Genomic DNA, 18,790 nt, shown 5'->3' on the forward strand with positions numbered 1-18,790 from the left:
GATTATGGTGGGAGCCATTTAAGAGAGGATACCCTGCATCGAGTGACCGGCCATCTAAGATTGCAGAGAAAATTGATAAGGAGATTAGGATCAAGAAAAAGAATTCATGGGCTTAATAGGTTCTTTAGATCCTATGCCTTCTGGCAAATGGGTTTTCTAAATTAGGGATGGTATCTTGTCCATGTGTGTGTTTCTGGAAGTTCCCACAGTGCCGGGTGCTCAGCTGAGTAAGTGCTTCAAAAATGAAATGAATGGAAGTGAGTTGCCACAGGAGTGATGAGATGAAGCCCTGGGATGCTGAGAGGAAAAGTAAAACCAAGGGATTCCAAGATGGGATGAAAACAGCTGAGTGATTGTGTATCAGGGAAAGAATGTTAAAATGGAAAGAGGGAGGTGCATTTTCAAGGGTGCTTTTGCGGTACTCTTGCTGATAAATGCTGGGAGGGCAGTTCTTGAGTGATTTACAGCAGCAGTAAGATGGCCCATGGTGTTTCTCTGATAAAATTAAGTAACAGTCCTTTCCCAGTACCTGCTAAAAATGAGGTAATGGATGGAATATTCCCCATGTTCTTTTTCCCTTAAGCTTTTGGCCCTTGCTATTTTGGGTCAGTACTGAAAACTAACATAAAGTGGTCTCTGCGGAAGTACAGTTATGATCGTCGTTTTAAGTTTAGGGAGTCAGTGCTTGACTGAGTTCCACAAAGCTCTCTGGCTCCCCATGCTCAGCTAACAAGTTTGAGAACAGCTGTCCTAGAGTGTTAATGAAACAAGGCTCTCCTAGGACCAGTGAAGAGAGGGTTTCAAGGGAGTTCCCGACAGCCAACCTAGGAATTGTGTCCTGTAAAAGACAGTTATTATGTTGAGCTTGTTGAGTTCCTGGGGCCAGCAGCTTATCTAACGCTGCTATCTATTCAGTACAGAAGAACCCCATTGCTTTATTTACTCACCTTACCTACCTTTTGAAGCAAGCCATCCATGGGGGAGGTTTCTGTTAAGTGGAATTGTGTGAGTGTAACACGAGTGTGTAGACAGCCAGATTCCGGTTGGCAGTGGCCAGGAAGGCAAGTGGCTTGTTTTCTTTTGTGAAAATGCCCCTGCCCAGGTTTTTTTTTTAGAGCTTGTTTCTGCTTAAAAGCTTTTTCTTTAACTAGATTATATAAACTATTTGCTTTTCTTAGCTGATTCAGGCAATTAGATGAGTAATAAAGACTGTCATTTCTGGTCTGCCATAGTGATTTTAAAAGTCTACCTGTTTGGAGAAAAAAATAAATTATGATGATTCATCTTCATATAATCTGGTGCATTTAAAACTTTTAAATTGTTCAGTATATCAATAAGGGACTATATTACATAGGCTCATGGTACATGAGGCCTAGGAGGGGCTGATTGGTAGTACATTTGGACAAGACCAGAAGGCTGGGAATTAAAAATGGGCTCTCTACCTTATAAAATTTATTTTCTTTGAATCAAGCTACACATCTTTAACTGGGTATCAATTGGCATTTCTGGATAAAGAGTTGATACATTTTATTTTAGTTTAAGTAGGAGTAATGTGAGGGCCATGTGGCCTGGGGAAGGGGCAGAATGGGAATTCTCTTTTTAGACTAAAGTTTAGTAGAAGGTTCAGATGCTGGAAAGTGATGACTGGTAGGGTATGTTTTGTACATTTAGCAAATTATTCTAAGACATGGAGGCGGCAGGCTGAAAACTATAGGATCTCAAAAGATAGCAAGACTTAGAATAGAGATGGAAAGAGCTTTTAAACATAGGTTAGAAGTTCAATAAATGTTAGTTTCTCTGTCCTTTTTTTAATACTGCAATAGGAAATGATAATAGTTCTGTATTGTGCTTAAGCATATGTGGGTGATGGTGCTGTTTCCTGGATCATTAGGCAGGAAAAATTAGCTCCTACAATTCAAATCATTCAGCAAATACTTATTAAGTTCATACAGTTATATAAATATCTAAATAAATGAATAGAAAAAATAAACATCTTTATGCACAATTGTGTGCTAGATGCCATGAAAGCAAAGCAGTATAAGCTGCCAGCCCTCCCTCAAGGAGCTTATGGATTCCTTGGGGCAAATGCACACACAGAAAAACAGTCAACAATGCTGAGCACCCAGGTGCTGCACCTGAATAGTAGCAAAAACAGAGCTCTAAAGAGAAACATACCCCAGCAGGAGGAACTTCATGCAGGAGCCGACTCCACAAAACTGGACTTCGAGTCTGGTGGGATTCTGGGAAGCATTGAGGAAGATGGAAGGCTTTTAACATGAAGACTGAGGTGACTAAAGGCAGGGTTATGAGTGGCAAGTTCTTCTGACAAGTAGGTCTTGCTAAACTGAAGAAGCTTTGCTGGGAGTTGGAAAGAGAATACTGGAAATCTGTTGGAGGCAGACTGTGGTGAGCCAAGGGGGCATGGATTAACTCAGATAAGCAATAAGGGATCCTCTGTAAGTCAAAGGGGTGATTTAGGGAGATTTGCTCAGTTGTGGTTTGAAGGATGGCCTGAAGGGGATGTGACTAGAGAGCAGGAAAATCCACTGGGAAGCTGAAGCAGACAGTTGAGGGTATAGGGATGAAGGCCTGAGTTAGGGTGAGGAAAAGGAAAGGAGAAATGGAATCCAAAACACACCAAGAATAAAGTGACTGATCCAAGAAAATCCCAGTCTTTTTATTGTACTTCTCTTGGGAGCCACTGAAGTGGAATATCCTGTCCTGTTGTTACGAATGTTGACCAGATATTTACATTGAGTGAAAATAAGGATGCTAAGCCCATAGGGACCATGATTTGAGATTTAAGCTCATTTTTTTTTTTTTTTTTTTTTCATAGCAGGGGCCTGCCCCGGCCACTGTTGCTTATGTTTTCCTTTTTTGGTACAAAGTTTATTTGGTTCTAACTATTTTTTTTTTGTTGTTTAAAATAGACTCTATCAAGAAGAATATCTAATCCATACCTTGAACATACGCCTTCCCAGGTATGATTCTTTTCTCTTTTACTGCATTTTCTGAAATAGTGATTGACAAATTCTGATGTACAATTCTCAAGTTACAGTTCTTCCCTTTGCTCCTGACCGCATAGAGTTTTGCAGGGATGCTGCAGTGATCACATTATCTTCACCACCTGGGATGACACAGCAAAAGTGTTTGAGATGCTCTGATCATTGTCATGATTCAAGATGTTCACGAACTAGGGAAAAAAATTATTTTCCCATCTTCCAGGTTCTTTACATGAATGAATCAATGTGGCAGAGCATGTATATAATATAAATATGATATAAATATATCTATTGTTAAAAACACCGTATTTTACAAATAGCGTATATTTTACACTGAGTTTTGTATAAAAGGAGATTTACTTCCTCATTATTTATCATTGTGTTGCGGTAAAGAATCAGTCAATAAAGAGTTGCATTTTTTGGCTGGGCGTGGTGGCTCACGCCTGTAATCCCTGCACTTTGGGAGGCTGAGGCGGACGGATCACGAGGTCAGGAGATTGAAACCATCCTGGCCAACACGGTGAAACCCCGTCTCTACGAAACATACAAAAAATTAGCCGGGCGTGGTGGCGGATGCCAGTAGTTCCAGCTACTTGGGAAGCCGAGGCAGGAGAATGGCGTGAACCCGGGAAGCGGAGCTTGTAGTGAGCTGAGATCGCACCACTGCACACCAGCCTGGGCAACAGAGCAAGGCTCCATCTCAAAAAAAAAAAAAAGAAAAAAAAAGTTTGCATTTTTTAGGCTAACAGGTGACTGTGAGCTTTGTGAGGGCTGGGACCTTCTCTACCTTCTCCACCACTGTATCCCCACCATCAGGAACAGATCTGACACTTGACAGTTGCTCATTATGTACTTTTTGAATGACTGAGTGAATGAACATTGTATGCTTTCAGGACTAGTCAAGTGTCAGCTTACTCACACCGCTTCCTCGGTAATACTTTCTGTCATCTGGCTTGTTCAAGCTTTGTTTTGTTTTGTTTTGTTTTTTTTAATAGTTTTAACATGTTAAAAAATAATTTGCTTCCCTTCCTACTTCCTTATCAGTTTGTGTTTAGGAGATGATATTAGGAAAATTAAAGAAATATAAGGATGGGGTTGATGTTCCCGGTCAAATCATAATCATTATATTATCAATTTGTTTGCCTTGAGAGAAGATGTCAAATATTTCGGCCAGGTGCAGTTGCTTACACCTGTAATTCCAGCTCTTTGGAAGGTTGAGGTGGGCAGATTGTGTGAACCCAGGAGTTCAAGACCAGCCTGAGCAGCACAGGGAGACCTGTCTCTACAAAAAAAAAAAAAAACAAAAAAAACACAAATATTAGCTGGGCTTGATGGTGTATGCTTGTAGTTCCAGCTACTTGGGAGGCTGAGGTGGGAGGATCGATTGAGCCTGAGAAGCCTAGGCTGCAGTGAGCCATGATCTTGTCACTGAACTCCAGCTTGGGTGACAGAGCAAGACCCTGTCTCAAAAAAAAAAAAAAAAAAAAAAATATATATATATATATATATATATATGTCTATGTATATATATACATGTGTATATGTATATATGTATATATGTGTATGTGTGTGTGTGTGTGTGTGTGTGTATATAGTAGGTACATAAAAAGTTTACCAAGAAAAAAGTAAAACTATGTAGGCGTGTACCCCGAATATATATTAATTTTCATAAACGTTATGAAGACAGCTTATTTTCATTTAGCCCCCTTTGCTTGTGAAACAGCATTGTGCTTTGGAAGAAGGTGCTGGTTATGGAGAAGGTGGTAGTATTATAAAGTAGGACCTAGCCCCCTCTAGATCTAAGAACTACCCTTCTTCATCCTCCAAGAACCAGAGACTCATATGGAGGAATTAGAATATTTAAAAAAATAAGTTAAATGAAATTTTTATCTGATAGTTGGAGTTGTGAAGTAGATGAAACCGGATGCTTGGAATTGACTATGAACTCTGCAGTTGAATGAAGCTTAAGAGTAAAGCAGCCTGCTGTCAAATTGTGTCATGGTTCGAGATCTTCACTAGAGAGGGAAGAAAATTGTTTTTCCATCTTCCAAGACCTGTGTATGTTTGCATTATCAATATGCAGACTTAATACATAATATAAATTCTTCAATTTGCTGTATTGATATAAATATTGTATTTAAAAAATAGTGGATGTTTTACACTGAAAACTTTGTGTAAAAGAAAATTATTTATAACTGTAGTTAAATAAAGCAGGTTAGCATTTGGAGAATAGTTACAGCTTAGTAGTATAAGTGGACCAGTAGCTAAAATAAAGTAAGATAGTTGTAGGTTTATAGCTATATTGGCTAAAATATGTCTCAACCTTATGGACTTGGTTATGATTTTATATACAAATATATGAATATATATAAATATATATATATAGAGTATGCTATTGGTAGCTCACAAATTGTCACATTATTGTTCTATATTTACAGTGACTGTTGGTCTTTTCCATTTAGATTTATGGAGAGAATTCTTCTTGTGCAGGAAGAGCATTGAGGAATATTATTATCGTTCAAGCAGCTGACCTGATAAAGGACAGAGTAAACCTCAAGGGGTTTTACAGGTAACACAGTTTTCTAACACCTTGTCAGAAATTCTCTTTGAGGAAAAAAAAACCACCCTGTGTTAAAATTGTAACCTTGATCAAAGAGAGGTGGACAATATCAGTAGTAGGAGGGTTTGTTTGTTCTATTGGGGAAACTGGTGGTGACTTTTCATTAAACTTAATCATGCATTTGTTTACAGTTTGACTCCTGTTCTGAAGTTAGGGTATGGAATTTCCAGCCCCAAGTGTGGATGGGCTCCTGAGAGAGTCTCTGCTCTGCTTCCTCTGAGATGTGATATTTTGCAGCGGGTGAGGGGGTGGTGCTACATTAGGGTCTTTAATAAATATAGATCCCCTCTTTAGGGACCTTATTGAGGCCCTGAAAGGATGCCTTGGGCAGAGACATGCTCTAACTCGCCAGGTGAGAGTGGGCCTCCTCCTTGAGTGCATAAGAAGCAGGGAGAGACAGGTTGGCATAGGGATGGCAGGTGTCTACCTTGACAGAAGTATGAGAGTAAACAGGTAGGTAAATGGCCAGTTTTAAAGTACAGCTGGACCAAGGGCATGGTCACTTAGAAAACTTGATGTGCATGTTTTCATTTTATGGAACAATTTAAAGAAAAAACCAAAAGTAAATTATTAGCTTTTTGTTTTGCCAGATAAAGATATTAAGCCACACCAAATGATACCAAAACTATGAAAGAAAACAAAAAGAAAAACCACTACCATTTGTTATCACTATTCTATTTCAAAGAAATGACATGTAATACCCATCAAGAGTGAGAAGAGGACTCAGGATTCATGACACCCAAAAAGCAGGAAGTTCTCAGAATAAAGGATGTTCCTTTATGTTAAATAAACTTACCTTTATGATAAACTCATTATAATATTTCTGTTTTTTCTGTTTGCTGGAGATGGAAAAAATTTTATCATGGCTTGGGTTTTTGGGATAGTAATTCCCAGACTATCAGAGTGAGACCACCGACCCACTTTGTACTGAGGCTTAATTTTTGTGTAGTAAAATGTGCAAATCTTAAATGTACAGCTTGAACTTTTATTTATTACACACCTGTGTAATCATTATCCATTTAGCCACTATCCAGATATAGTGGATTTTCATACCTCAGAAAGTTCCTTCATGCTTCTCTTCAGTCAGTAACCATTCCCTGCAACCATTTTTTTAACATCACAAAATTGGCAGAATCTATATTCTTCTGAGCCATTAATTGAGCAAATCCAAAGTGTGGTGAGAAACCCCAGTGAATTAACACTTTAATTAAGCACATTTAATCAATCACATTAGCATTTACATAGGTTTTGAAAAATATGCCATAGCTAGACATGCCTATTCTGTTTACAAACAATGCTTTTGTGTATATGGACTCATGGAGCTCTTTAAAAATCTCCAAGATCTACTGTTTTCCTCCCATTATGGATTCGTAGCCCAAGGTCTGAGAACCATGAGGTTAGAGCCCAGACCAAGTAGACAGGACAGGGAGTAAAAGGGCTGTGGTGGTTGGACTACTTCACATAGAAACTCACTTTAAAAAATAGATGATGGCATCACCTTTAGAAACATCTGACTTCTCCTTTTTTAAAAAACTAAATTTATATGTGTAAGTCTTTGAGTATAGTCGTGAGCAAGCTCACAGTATTCATTTTATTTACATGAGGCCATGTGTAACATTGATCATTATTCTCATTTTTTCCCCCTTGATTGGATCTCCGTGGATAGAGATTGAAAAAGGATTGGAAGATGAACATTAATCGGGTTCATGGAAAAAAAAAGCCATCTATCCAAATTAGAACAGATTTAGGATTTAACGGGAATAGAATGGGGAGAGAGCATGTGTTTTCCTGTGATCTGGCCAGGACCACCATTCTTTTCTAATCTAAGGACTCATTAATATTCTGGGTTTAAACATGAAGTGCTTATGTGATTACCTAGGGATGAATCATTTTCATTTGTCTGGTAGTAAATTGAGGTAAAGTATTGCCCACATACCATGTGAGAACTCACTTTCAAAACTTTGAAATGCTTTCTATTCACTTTGTACTGTAGGAAGAATCACACTGGTTTCTGAGACGTCATTTCTTTTGCACGAATACGTCACTAAATACCATCACCCGATTTATTTTAAAGATTAGTGTCACATTACTATGAATTAATTGCTAAAGATCTAACTAGAGACAGGAGGATGCTAAGATAAATCAAATTTTCAACTCTGGAGATTGGGTAAATTCATGTTTTGTTAAGCAGTCACATGGGCTTTGAGCTGATCACCTCCATATCACAATGTTCCTACCTAGTATTGAAACTGGAGTCAGATCTGCATGTACTTGGAGCAGTTTCTGGATTGAGTACAAGACTGAAAATACACTGTGGGTAGGAACTGCTGTCTGTGTTTAGATTGTTCTGTTCCAACCATCTCTCTTTTCTTCCTCACTGCTCTCCCCTAAGTCCTGTGGATTTAGGTATTTTAACCAGATTGTAGCAGACATGGGGACAAGGCATTAAATGCAGAGACAACGCCACCTCATTTTGTATGCTTTGGTGATATTAATGATAGTGTTTACTTTTACTCCTAATGTTTGCCCTGGGGTAGGTGGATCCTTATAAGTGATTTAAAACATAACGATAAAGTCAGTGGGGGAAATAGAAAGGGATCATGTGCAATAGAAACGGTAGTTTGCTCTGAGAGTGGGGCTCAGTTTTTAATTAATATTGTCACGACAGTACTGTGTTCTAGCATATTGAGTCAGAGCCCTGCCTCCCCAAAACAGAGTGAGCCCTTCCCAATGAGAAGGGAGATCTGGGGGATTGGGGCTTTGTGGTCACCAGCATCACCTGAGAGCCTGTTAGGAATGTGGAATCTGGCCAGGCATGGTAGCTCATGCCTGTAATCCCAGCACTTTGGGAGGCCGAGGCTGGTGGATCACCTGAGGCCAGGAGTTTGAGACCAACCTGGCCAACATGATGAAACCCCAGCTCTACTAAAAATATAAGAATTAGCTGGGCGTGGTGGCAGATGCCTGTAATCCTAGCTACTTGGGGGGCTGAGGCAGGAGAATCGCTTGAACCTGGGAGGCAGAGTTTGCAGTGAGCGGAGATCGCACTATTGCACTCCAGCCTGGGCGACATGAGTGAAACTCAGTCTCAAAAAAAAAAAAGGAATGCGGAATCTGAGGTCCCACCCAGTCTTACCGCATCAGAATCTATACTTTAAGAAGATCACCCAGTGTTTTGAGAAGCCCTGTTCTAAGAAGCTTCTTCCTTATCACCTGTGAACAAACAAGCAGCTGTATCCATCTAGCCACCTTTGCAGTTTGACAGTTTAGTTTGTTTAGTAAATGCTTTATTGTGTGCTTTCATAGTCCAGGTGATGTCAGACACTCGGAGCAGGCTAAGGAGCTGCATTGTTTTGAGAATATGAATTAAGATGATACAGTATTTAATCCATGAGATAAAAGTGCTTTCAAAGCCCTGAGATGCTGGCTAATTGGCAGAGGTGTTGAGGAATTAATTAGTTAATTAACACTTTGAACCTTTAACATGAAAGATATCCTATAGAATTAGAAGTTAAGTCTTGACTGTTTGGTCTAATTGCCTGTTTTGTTGCCATCTGTTTTCTCATTTTCTCTACAAAAAGAAATCCATATATTTGACTGTTAATCTTTATGCTGTCTTATGCTAACCTGCAAGTGAACATGTCTAGAATTGGCTTAATTGCCTTAGAGTATCTTTCAAATAGTGACACTTTACCAAATATATTCTAGCTTTTGATGAAAAGCTAGGATGTTTGATCAAATATCTCAGCAGAAAAGTTTACTACTTTATTTTTCTTCACCCCAGAAAATGTAGCATCCATGGCAGTTCATATTGTTGGTTATGGTGTGATGCTAGGGTATTTGTAACTATGCCAATCACAAGAGACAGCAAAATAGGCAATATTTTTCTACTTTAGAAATACAAATAAATGTTGGCATCTCTTGGTCCTTCAGTACTGCATATAAAGATAGTCATTATATGATACATTATTTTAGAAAAACATTTTGGCCAGGTGCTTGGCTCATACCTGTAATCTCCGGAGTTTGGGCAGCTGAGGCAGGTGGATCACTTGAGCTCAGGAGTTCGAGACCAGTCTGGGCAACATGGCAAAACTCAGTCTCTACAAAAAACAAAAATTAGCCAGTGGTGAGCACCTGTACTCCCAGCTACTCAGGAGGCTTAGGTGGGAGGATCTCTCAAGTCTAGGAGGCAGAGGTTGCAGTAAGCCGAGTTTGCACCACAGCACTCCACCCTGGGCGATAGAGTATGACCCTGTCTCAAAAAAAATTTTTTTTCATGATCTTTTCTCATAAGGGAGAGTGAAATTTGATGAAATTTCTGCAAATGACAAAACACTTCAGAAGTTTTTCTTTTTGTTTTCCCCCTGAGGCTCATATGTATTTGAAAAGTAGGCGTGATGATACCGCCTGTAATACCCAGGTTATGACATTTTTTTGAATATAGTTGTGTGTTTTAAGACAGATTACAAAGATAATTTTTCATGTGTGGTTAGTGGAATCCAACACATCTGGGTTTATGGTTATGTGACCTTGGCTGCTTAACTAGTTACACTGATTATATTAAAAAGATTGACAATCAAATTTATTGTTCTTGGAGTAAATTTTAGGGTTCAATCTTTGTTTGAAGAGTAGCAAACAAAACTCTATACCACTGACTATGGTCCCAATTTTGTCTAATCTTGGAATTATTTTGTTCTCAAAAGGACTAGATAAAAATCTATAAATAGTTGAACCAAAGTTTATCACCACCAACTTGAGGTATGTAGCTTACCAAGGTAAAAGCATTATCTCTATATAAAAGGCTGCTAAATTTATTCCTTCATTTTTCAAACAAATATATTTTGAGAACTTACTGTGTATTGTGGGCTGTTCTAATTGTTGGGAATTAATAGTGAGTTATATAAAGTCCCTGCTCTCCTGAAAATTATTCTCTAGTGGGAGAAGCAGATATTGTTCATTTGTAAAGATATATACTTACTAAATGTTAGGTGATTTGATGAAAAAGTAGAAGACAATTTGACTCTTGTTTCCCTAAGGAAGTGATATTTGAGCTTTAATCTGAAAGATGAATAAGAGGTATATGCCATTTATTCTTGGGTTGCTTGTTTAAAAAAAGCAAGCATATGAAAGGAAAGGTATTATATATCTTTTTTTTTGGCAAACGGATGTCAGCAATATCTTACTGTGAATGGCTTTGCTTTTGTTCAGGAGGAGCTGCGTTGGGTCAGAACTGGTAGACTGGCTTCTAGAACACTGTCCTTTCGTCCAGTGCAGATCTATGGCCATAGGAGTCTGGCAACTCCTACTGGACATGGGAATTATGTTATCAGGTTAGTATTACGTCTTGAAGGCACAGCATCATTATTTTATTAAGCTATCAGACGAAAATACACTTGATTTTCTAGAGGATGTTACAGTCTGGATGGAAATTATTTTTGAAGATAAATATTTGTATTCTCTCTTATTTTCTAAGTGACAGGTCATCTTTTGATTCACTTATTTCTCTTACAATTCTTGTAAAAATTATTAGATACTTGCTGATTCATAGACTAATATTACCTGTAGGAGTCCTTCCTCTACTTCCTTTCTTCTGAACTCAATATGCTGCTTACAAACTTTTTTCAAAATCGGTGACATCTTTAGTTGCTCAAAGTGTGTGATTTATCTTGTACTTAGGATAATCATCAGAAGCTGATTTTATGAGTGGGATGTTATGCCATTTTAATTGACTAAGTAATCATGAACACTTTGATATATGACCTATGAAAATCAGCTGTTTAGACTGAACAGAAAGTAGATGTTAACTGGCAACTAAAATAGATGTCAGATATCTCTTTTCTTAGTTGAGCCCAGAGAACTGAAGGATTAGAAACCGAGCAATCTGGATTATTTATTTAGCCCAGTCTCTCAGCTGCTAGTTGGTCACTGAAAAGCCCTTTTTTCCTATGGGTAATAAATATCAAGGGCATACCCCTGGTCCTGTTGTGAAAGAATGGTACAGATATGGACGTGGGTGTAATCTCAGATAGTCAATAGTACCTAGAACCTAATACTCTTATTTATAAAATGAGTTAACTACCTTTGAGGAATGGAGGTATTATTAGGATACTTGATAGTTTCAGGCTTTTGGTTAGCAAAGTATTTTGTACTAATACCTTTTGGAAAAATCTCTAGCTCTTGATTCCTTTAAAACAGGGTTTCCCCACCTTGGTAGTATTGACATTTGGGTTAGATAATTCTTTATTGTGAAGGGCTGTCCTGTACATTGTAGAGTTTTTTTTATTTAACAGCATCCCTTTTTTTCTACCCTCCAATACTAATAGCACTCTGCTCCCCAAATGTAACAACCAAAAATGTCTAGACATCACCAAATGTCTCCTGGGGGAGGCACAGTCACCCTAAGTTGAGAACCATTGATCTAAAAGTTGCCATTGTGTTGTATTTCTGTATTACTAAATTAATTAAATATACTAATTTGCTTTGGGACACTAAAAAAGATTTCTCCCCATCCTCTTTGAATTGTTATTGATTTTATCTGCACCTGTCTCCAAAGCAGAAAAAATATAAATACATGTGAATATGCTGGCCAAAGCTTCTAGTAGTAAAAATAGACTAGTCAGTAAGTCCTTTCCAATTCAATGGGATTATAAACATGAATGAGCTTAGAATGTATAATTATAGTCTTAACCCTGATTGCTCCCAATTATTAGGGCTTTCAGTTTATCATATGAGTTATTACTCTCTGAGTAACATCCTTTAAAAAATTGATCTGTACATTTTTTTGTTTCAAACAGTGGACCAGCATCTATACTTTCAAGATACTTATGTTTTCTACCAGTTTTCCTCTGATGAATGTAGCTACTTGTACTGTGAATTTGAAAGAGAAGAAGAATGGCAAAATGGTGTCAAGCTTTTACTGCAACTTGTGCCTCTCATTCCTGCTAGAGGTGGCATCTGTGAACTGTAAGTAGATGCTCTCTTGTGCCATTGTATTCTTACACTTAGACAACATTTACCATGTCTAGGGACTATATTCTGCTCTTTAAGATCACTGTCTCATTTAAGAGGGAGTTACTATCCCCATTTTTCAGATGCACATTTAGAAAGATAAAATAAATTGCAGAAAATTAAATCCAGCTAATAAATAACTGGTATTCAAATCCCAGAAGCCCATGCCTCACCATCTGTACCATGTGGTTTCTAAATTATCATCGTTATAGGAGTAGAAGATCTAAATTAAGAAAAAACATATGATTGGGCTTAAGTTGGAATAAAATAGTAACTCCCATCCTATTCGCTATCCAAGTCGTGACTTTCCTAAGAGCTCAACAGAATGTTTCTGAAAATAATCTAGAAGCAACATTTGGCAAATTAAAACACGTGAATCATCACATGAAGATACTGAATCACTATATGATTAAAATGAATTAAAATTAATTAGGGAAGGCTTGGGAACAGGACTTGAGTCATGATATGGTTCTGACATGACTTTGTTTATCTATGGTGATAGCTTATTTTAGAATTAGGAGTTATGGATTAAAATTTCAGTTAAAAACTTTTACATATGCAGAACACTTCAGTGTCCAGAATGCTTTCCCATATTGTTGACTCTTTTCACTTCTATGATATTAGTGGGCCAAGCAGTATGGTCTTTATGTCATAGATAAGAAAGTAGGTTCAGAGAGAAATACCTGTATAACCATAACAAGGGTAACTCTTATTAGTTAAAAAAATGACAATTGACTGTTGAGAAGGAGGTGGAGCAAGATTAGGGAATTGAAGTCTCCACCAGTTGTCTCCCAGGCAACGACCCTAATTTAACAACTATCTACACAGAAAAAACACCTTCATAAGAACCAAAAATCAGGTGAGCACTCATAATACCTGGTTATAGTTCCATATTGCTGAAAGGAGCACTGAAGAAATAGAAAAAAGAGTACTGAATCACTGATACCACCTCACCCCCACCATTTACACCAGTGTGTGCAATAGACACAAATAAAATTAAATACCTAGGAACTAACCAAAGAAATGAAAGATCTCTATAATGAAAATTGTAAACACTGATGAAAGAAATTCAAGAGGACACCACAAATGGAAAAAATATTTCATGTTCATGGATTAGAATAATCAACATTGTTAAAATATCCATATTACCCAAAGCAATCTACAGATTCAATGCAATCCCAACCAAAATACCAATGACATTCTTCCCAGAAATAGAAAAAACAATCCTAAAATTTATATGAAACCACAAAAGATCCAGAATAGTCAAGGCTACCCTAAGCAAAAACAACCAAACTGGAGGAATCACATTACCTGACTTCAAATTATGCTACAGAGCTATAGTAACCCAAACAGCATGGTAATTGCATGAAAACAGACACATAGACCAATGGAACAGAATGGAGAACCCAGAAACAAACCCACACACCTACAGTGAACTCGTTTTCAACAAGGTGCCAAGACATGCACCGAGGAAGACACAGTCTCTTTAATAAATGGTGCTGGGAAAACTGGCTATCCGTATGCAGAAGAATGAAACTAGACCCCTATCTCTCACCATATAAAAAATCTAATCAAAATGGTTTAAAGACTTTTAGAGCTCAAACTATGAAACTACAAGATTGGGGAAAATTTTCAGGAAATTGATCTGGGTAAAAATTTCTTAAGCAATACTCCACAAGCACAGGCAACTAATGCAAAAATGGACAAATGAGATCACATTAAGTTGAAAATCTTCCTGCACAGCAAGGATACAATGAACAAAGTGAAGAGACAACCCACAGAATGGGAGAAAATATTTATAAGCTACGCATCTGGCAAGGGATTAATAACCAGAATATATAAGGAACTCAACTCTATAGGAAAAAATCTAATGATTCAATTCAAAAATGGGCAAAAGATCTGAATAGACATTTCTCAAAAAGAGACATACAAATGACAAAACAGGTTTATGAAAAGGTGTTCAACACCACTGATCATCAGAGAAATGCAAATCAAAACTACAGTGAGATATCATTTCACCCCAGTTAAAATGGCTTATATTCAAAAGACAGTGGCTTATGTTCAAAAGACAGCAATTACAAAAGCTGGGGAGGATGCAGAGAAAAGGGAACCCTTGTACACTGTTGGTGGGGATGTAAATTAGTACAACCATTATGGAGAACAGTTTGAAATTTCTCTAAAAAGTAAAAATTGAGCAACCATAGTATCCAGTAATCCCACTGCTGAGTGTATAACCAAAAGAAAGGTTATATATCAAAAAGATACCTGCACTCCTATGTTTTTTGCATCACTGTCCACAATAGCTGAGATTTGGAAGCAACCTCAGTGTCTATCAACAGATGAATGGATAAAGAAAACGTGGTACATATACACAATGGAATACTATTCAGCCATAAAAAAGAATGAGAGATAGTCATTTGTAACGACATGGATGGAACTGGAGGGCATTATGTTGAATGACATAAGCCAGGCACAGAAAGACAAACATTGCATGTTCTTATCTGTGGGGTCTAAAAATGAAAGCAATTGAACTCATGAACACAGTAGAAGGATGGTTACGGGAGGCTAGGAAGGGTAATTGGGGATTAGTGGGGAGGTGTGGATGGTTAATGGGTACCAAAAAAAAGTTAGAAAGAATGAATAAGGCCCGCTCTTTGATAGCACAACGGGGTAACTATACCAATAATAACCTAATTGTACATTTTAAAATAGCTTAAAGAGTGCAATTGGATTTTCTGTAACTCAAAGGATAAATGTTTGAGAGGATAGGTACCCCATTCTCTATTTCACACTGCATGCCTGTATCGAAACATCTCATGTACCCCATAAATATATATACCTACTCTGTACCCAGAAAAATAAAAAAAGAGAAAAAATAAATAAAATCTCCTGTTAAATGACAATACTGAATAGTTAATATGGACTGTTTTTAGGAGAATAAGCTTCAGAATATTAATGAGACTGTGCTAATAGAAAGGTTGATTGCAGAGAATGAATTTTAGGTCAGGCACTGTGCTAAATGCTTTATATTCATTATTCTACTTTCAGAAGAATGTTATAAGACAGGTACTATTATTATCTCTATTAAATAAGAGAGGAAATTAGGTACAGAGATCGGGTAACCCGTCCAAGGTCACACAAGGATTAAGTGGAGTTTTAGTGTTTGAATCTGTGTGTGTCTGGCTTTAATGACTGTGCTTTTAATACCTGATATTATGTGTCCTTCCCCAGAAGTTATGGGGATCATTCTAGGACCTCTTCCTATAAAATTATAAACAGAAGCTATAAAAGTGTTAGACTTAGCTCTGGTGAAATGATTATGGATTTCCCGTCACTGCTGTCTATAAAGGGCTTTGCAATAGAAAAAGAATTCAGATATCATTCGATTGGTCTGACTCTAGGAAATGTCCTGTATTGTGATATGCTCTTAATATAGGTCAGAGCGTTCTGAGAAAAGTCAAGGAGCAGTTCAATGAACCTTAACAAGCTTCCTAAAAAGGAGTGGCATGATTTTAAACCAGAGATGGCTGTGGGTAGCTGTGACTGTTTGGGACCGGCGTTCTTCAGCAGCTCCTTTCAGCCTTTCCTGTCCTGCACACAAGATGGAGGTGTGCATAATCCCATGTGCGTGCCCAGATTCACCGGGGCATAGGACTGTGGAAATAAACTTGCAAGCTGTCCTCGTGTTTTAACTCCACCTCCTTCTCCGCCACTTGGAAAACAAATTGGAATGCCAGTGAAATGACCTTGTTATAGAGAAACCTTGGGTCTACTCTAATTTCTAAAAATGACAATTTTTAAAATTTGCATCCTAATAGTAACTCCAGATTACTTGCAGTCTTTTGTCGTACTGGTCACTATAAACACAAATCTTAGGCTCTGGAGTTGAGAATTGCTATATAGCATGCCATGTTTATCAGCAAGTTTTTTCTGTTGGTGTGAATGTGTGCATTTGGGAGTAGTAACTGACTCATACAGCAAAATTGTCATTGGGGAACCTATGGACCTGTCTGTTCTAAAGTACTAAATATATGAAGATAAAATTATTAAACCATTGCAGGTCTCTTCTAGAGAGAGACAGTATATACCTTTTTCTTTTTTTCAATACTACAATCATAAGCCAACTTTTATGTTATGGTAGAATGTTTTCGGCCTAAATTTGGAGATCTAAGCTTTAGCTTATCTAGACTTGGAATCTACTGTGATCAGAGAAAAGATGTCCGTGGACATTGTCCTCATTCAGTTGCACTGTCCCAATACTTTCTATGGTTGCACATGCATGATCCTATCCCATTCTTTTCACCCCAGCCCACACCTCTTTACTTCCTCATGCCAGTGTGATACTCTTGCTCTTTCCTCTGCTCTTCTTGCCTTTTTCCAGTCAAATTCTACCTAACGCTGAAGGGGAAGCCCCAGTCCTGCCTTGACCACAAAACTTCCATGATGTCTCTAGTCCATGTTGCTACTGCTTTCAGTAACTTACTGCTCTTGCATTTTGTATTTAAAAAAATTCCATGCTTCCATGTCATTCTTAGTTCTATGATGCTTTGTTTCTATCCATTTTATTCAAGTGCCCTGTTGATTCTTACATTGTCCATTCATTTGCTGAAAACCCAATTTTGTGTTCCTTTTAATAACCTTTTTGACGTTTAAAGGCTGCTGATACCTACCTGTGTGAACCTATCTACATTAGGCCTCTCTAATTTGCTGTCTTCTAAGTGTCTTCAAAATAATGCAAGGAAACCATTTAATGTCTCTACGTAAACACAATTTTTTTCCATACAAATGCATTTCTAAAAATAGTAAAGGGGATTTTTCTCATTTAAAAAAGAATCTTTAAAGCAGGAGGGGAAATGAAGCTGTTGCAAGGTTTCTAAGCTAGTTTGAAGAAACAGAATTTTATACAAAATAACTTTTATACCTAAACTGAATAGATAATTAGAAAAAAAAAAGTGACTGAATCAGTTGTCAAGGGCACTATCTCTGGGGGAAAAAAGAACAGTTATGGTATCTCCTTCCAACAGACAGCCAAATCAAGTTATCCAGAATGTACTGTTTCTAGCTCTTTTATTTTAAGCAGAGAGTCGGGGAAGAATCGGTGAAGAATGATGAAATAACAGCGTAGGAAAAGGCAGTCTAATAATTCCCTTGGGACTGGTAAGATGCTTCTAACACTACCTTGTTTGGGCCTTTAGGCTGTGAGGGAACTTGACTATTTCAATTCAGCTGTGGTTATAGCAGCTCCCAGCTTGCCAGGGGTGGGAGTGGATAGGGCTTTGAATAGACAGTCTGTGAAGCTTGAATGCATAAAACTGTATCCTACCACTTACACAATAGTTAACATTTATGCTGTGATTAAGACATAGAGGACTGCTAAAATTTAACTCATATTACACTCAAATATGGAAAGAAAATGTAGCTTCTTTGTTTTTCTCTAAGTGATCTGATGTTTGTCTACATGAACCGCCATCCTGCAGAATGGCCAAAAAAAAGGGGGTGGGGGTGGGGGGAAGAAGCACCCTTTAGTAAAGTTATTCTAATATAGGAATTTAAAAAGTCTCTAGTTAACTTTTTAGTGTCTTTTAGTAAAAGAGCCGAGTCTCTGTATTTCTCCCTGTTTCTCAAGGTAGCCTCTGGGTACATGGCGAGTGGTCTGGGCGCCTTGACCTTGGCAGAGGAGGACAGGGGAGTCTCTCCTGTCAGAGTAGGCATTTTTTCGTCCTCACTGGTCTTGCGAGTGGATGGGCAGCCAGCTCCTTTGTGCCACTGAGATATAATTGTTCTTGGCATTCTCTTGGCGTCTGCTGTTGGAGCATGAGGCTGGTGTAAGTTGGGTGTCAGCTTCATTAATGCCTGGTGGTCCTGCCTGGCTGATTGGCTTTCCTAGATGTCTGTTGGCATTGCTGATACTCCTAAGGTCTGGCTGTGGCTCCCATATACACCCTGTTCAGCCACACGCCTTCTGCTGAAACAGCCCCCTCTCTGTCCTGACTGGCTAATATTACTATGATAAAAAGATTTTACCAAATATGCTGCCTGTCGCCACTTGGCTGACACTTCTGAAAAGTCCACAGATTTAGCTTCATACATATTTGTATCCAAAAGGGATTACAAGATCATGGAATTTGCTTCTCTTAATGTTTAGGTGAGGAAGAGGAAC

The 18,790-nt window shown here is 38.0% G+C and overlaps 1 protein-coding gene across 1 annotated transcript in view; it reads left to right on the forward strand.

The window, feature by feature from the left end:
• Positions 1–18,790, forward strand: part of RAPGEF5 (Rap guanine nucleotide exchange factor 5) — a 239,947-nt gene that overhangs the window by 36,230 nt on the left and 184,927 nt on the right. The window contains exons 2-5 of the mRNA XM_024250329.2: positions 2,931–2,981; positions 5,465–5,571; positions 10,831–10,952; positions 12,417–12,585. Coding sequence (XP_024106097.2) covers positions 2,931–2,981; positions 5,465–5,571; positions 10,831–10,952; positions 12,417–12,585 — 449 coding nt within the window. The remainder of the gene's footprint in view (positions 1–2,930; positions 2,982–5,464; positions 5,572–10,830; positions 10,953–12,416; positions 12,586–18,790) is intronic.

Source organism: Pongo abelii, chromosome 6 (assembly GCF_028885655.2).
Source record: "Pongo abelii isolate AG06213 chromosome 6, NHGRI_mPonAbe1-v2.0_pri, whole genome shotgun sequence".
Lineage (NCBI taxonomy): Eukaryota > Metazoa > Chordata > Mammalia > Primates > Hominidae > Pongo > Pongo abelii.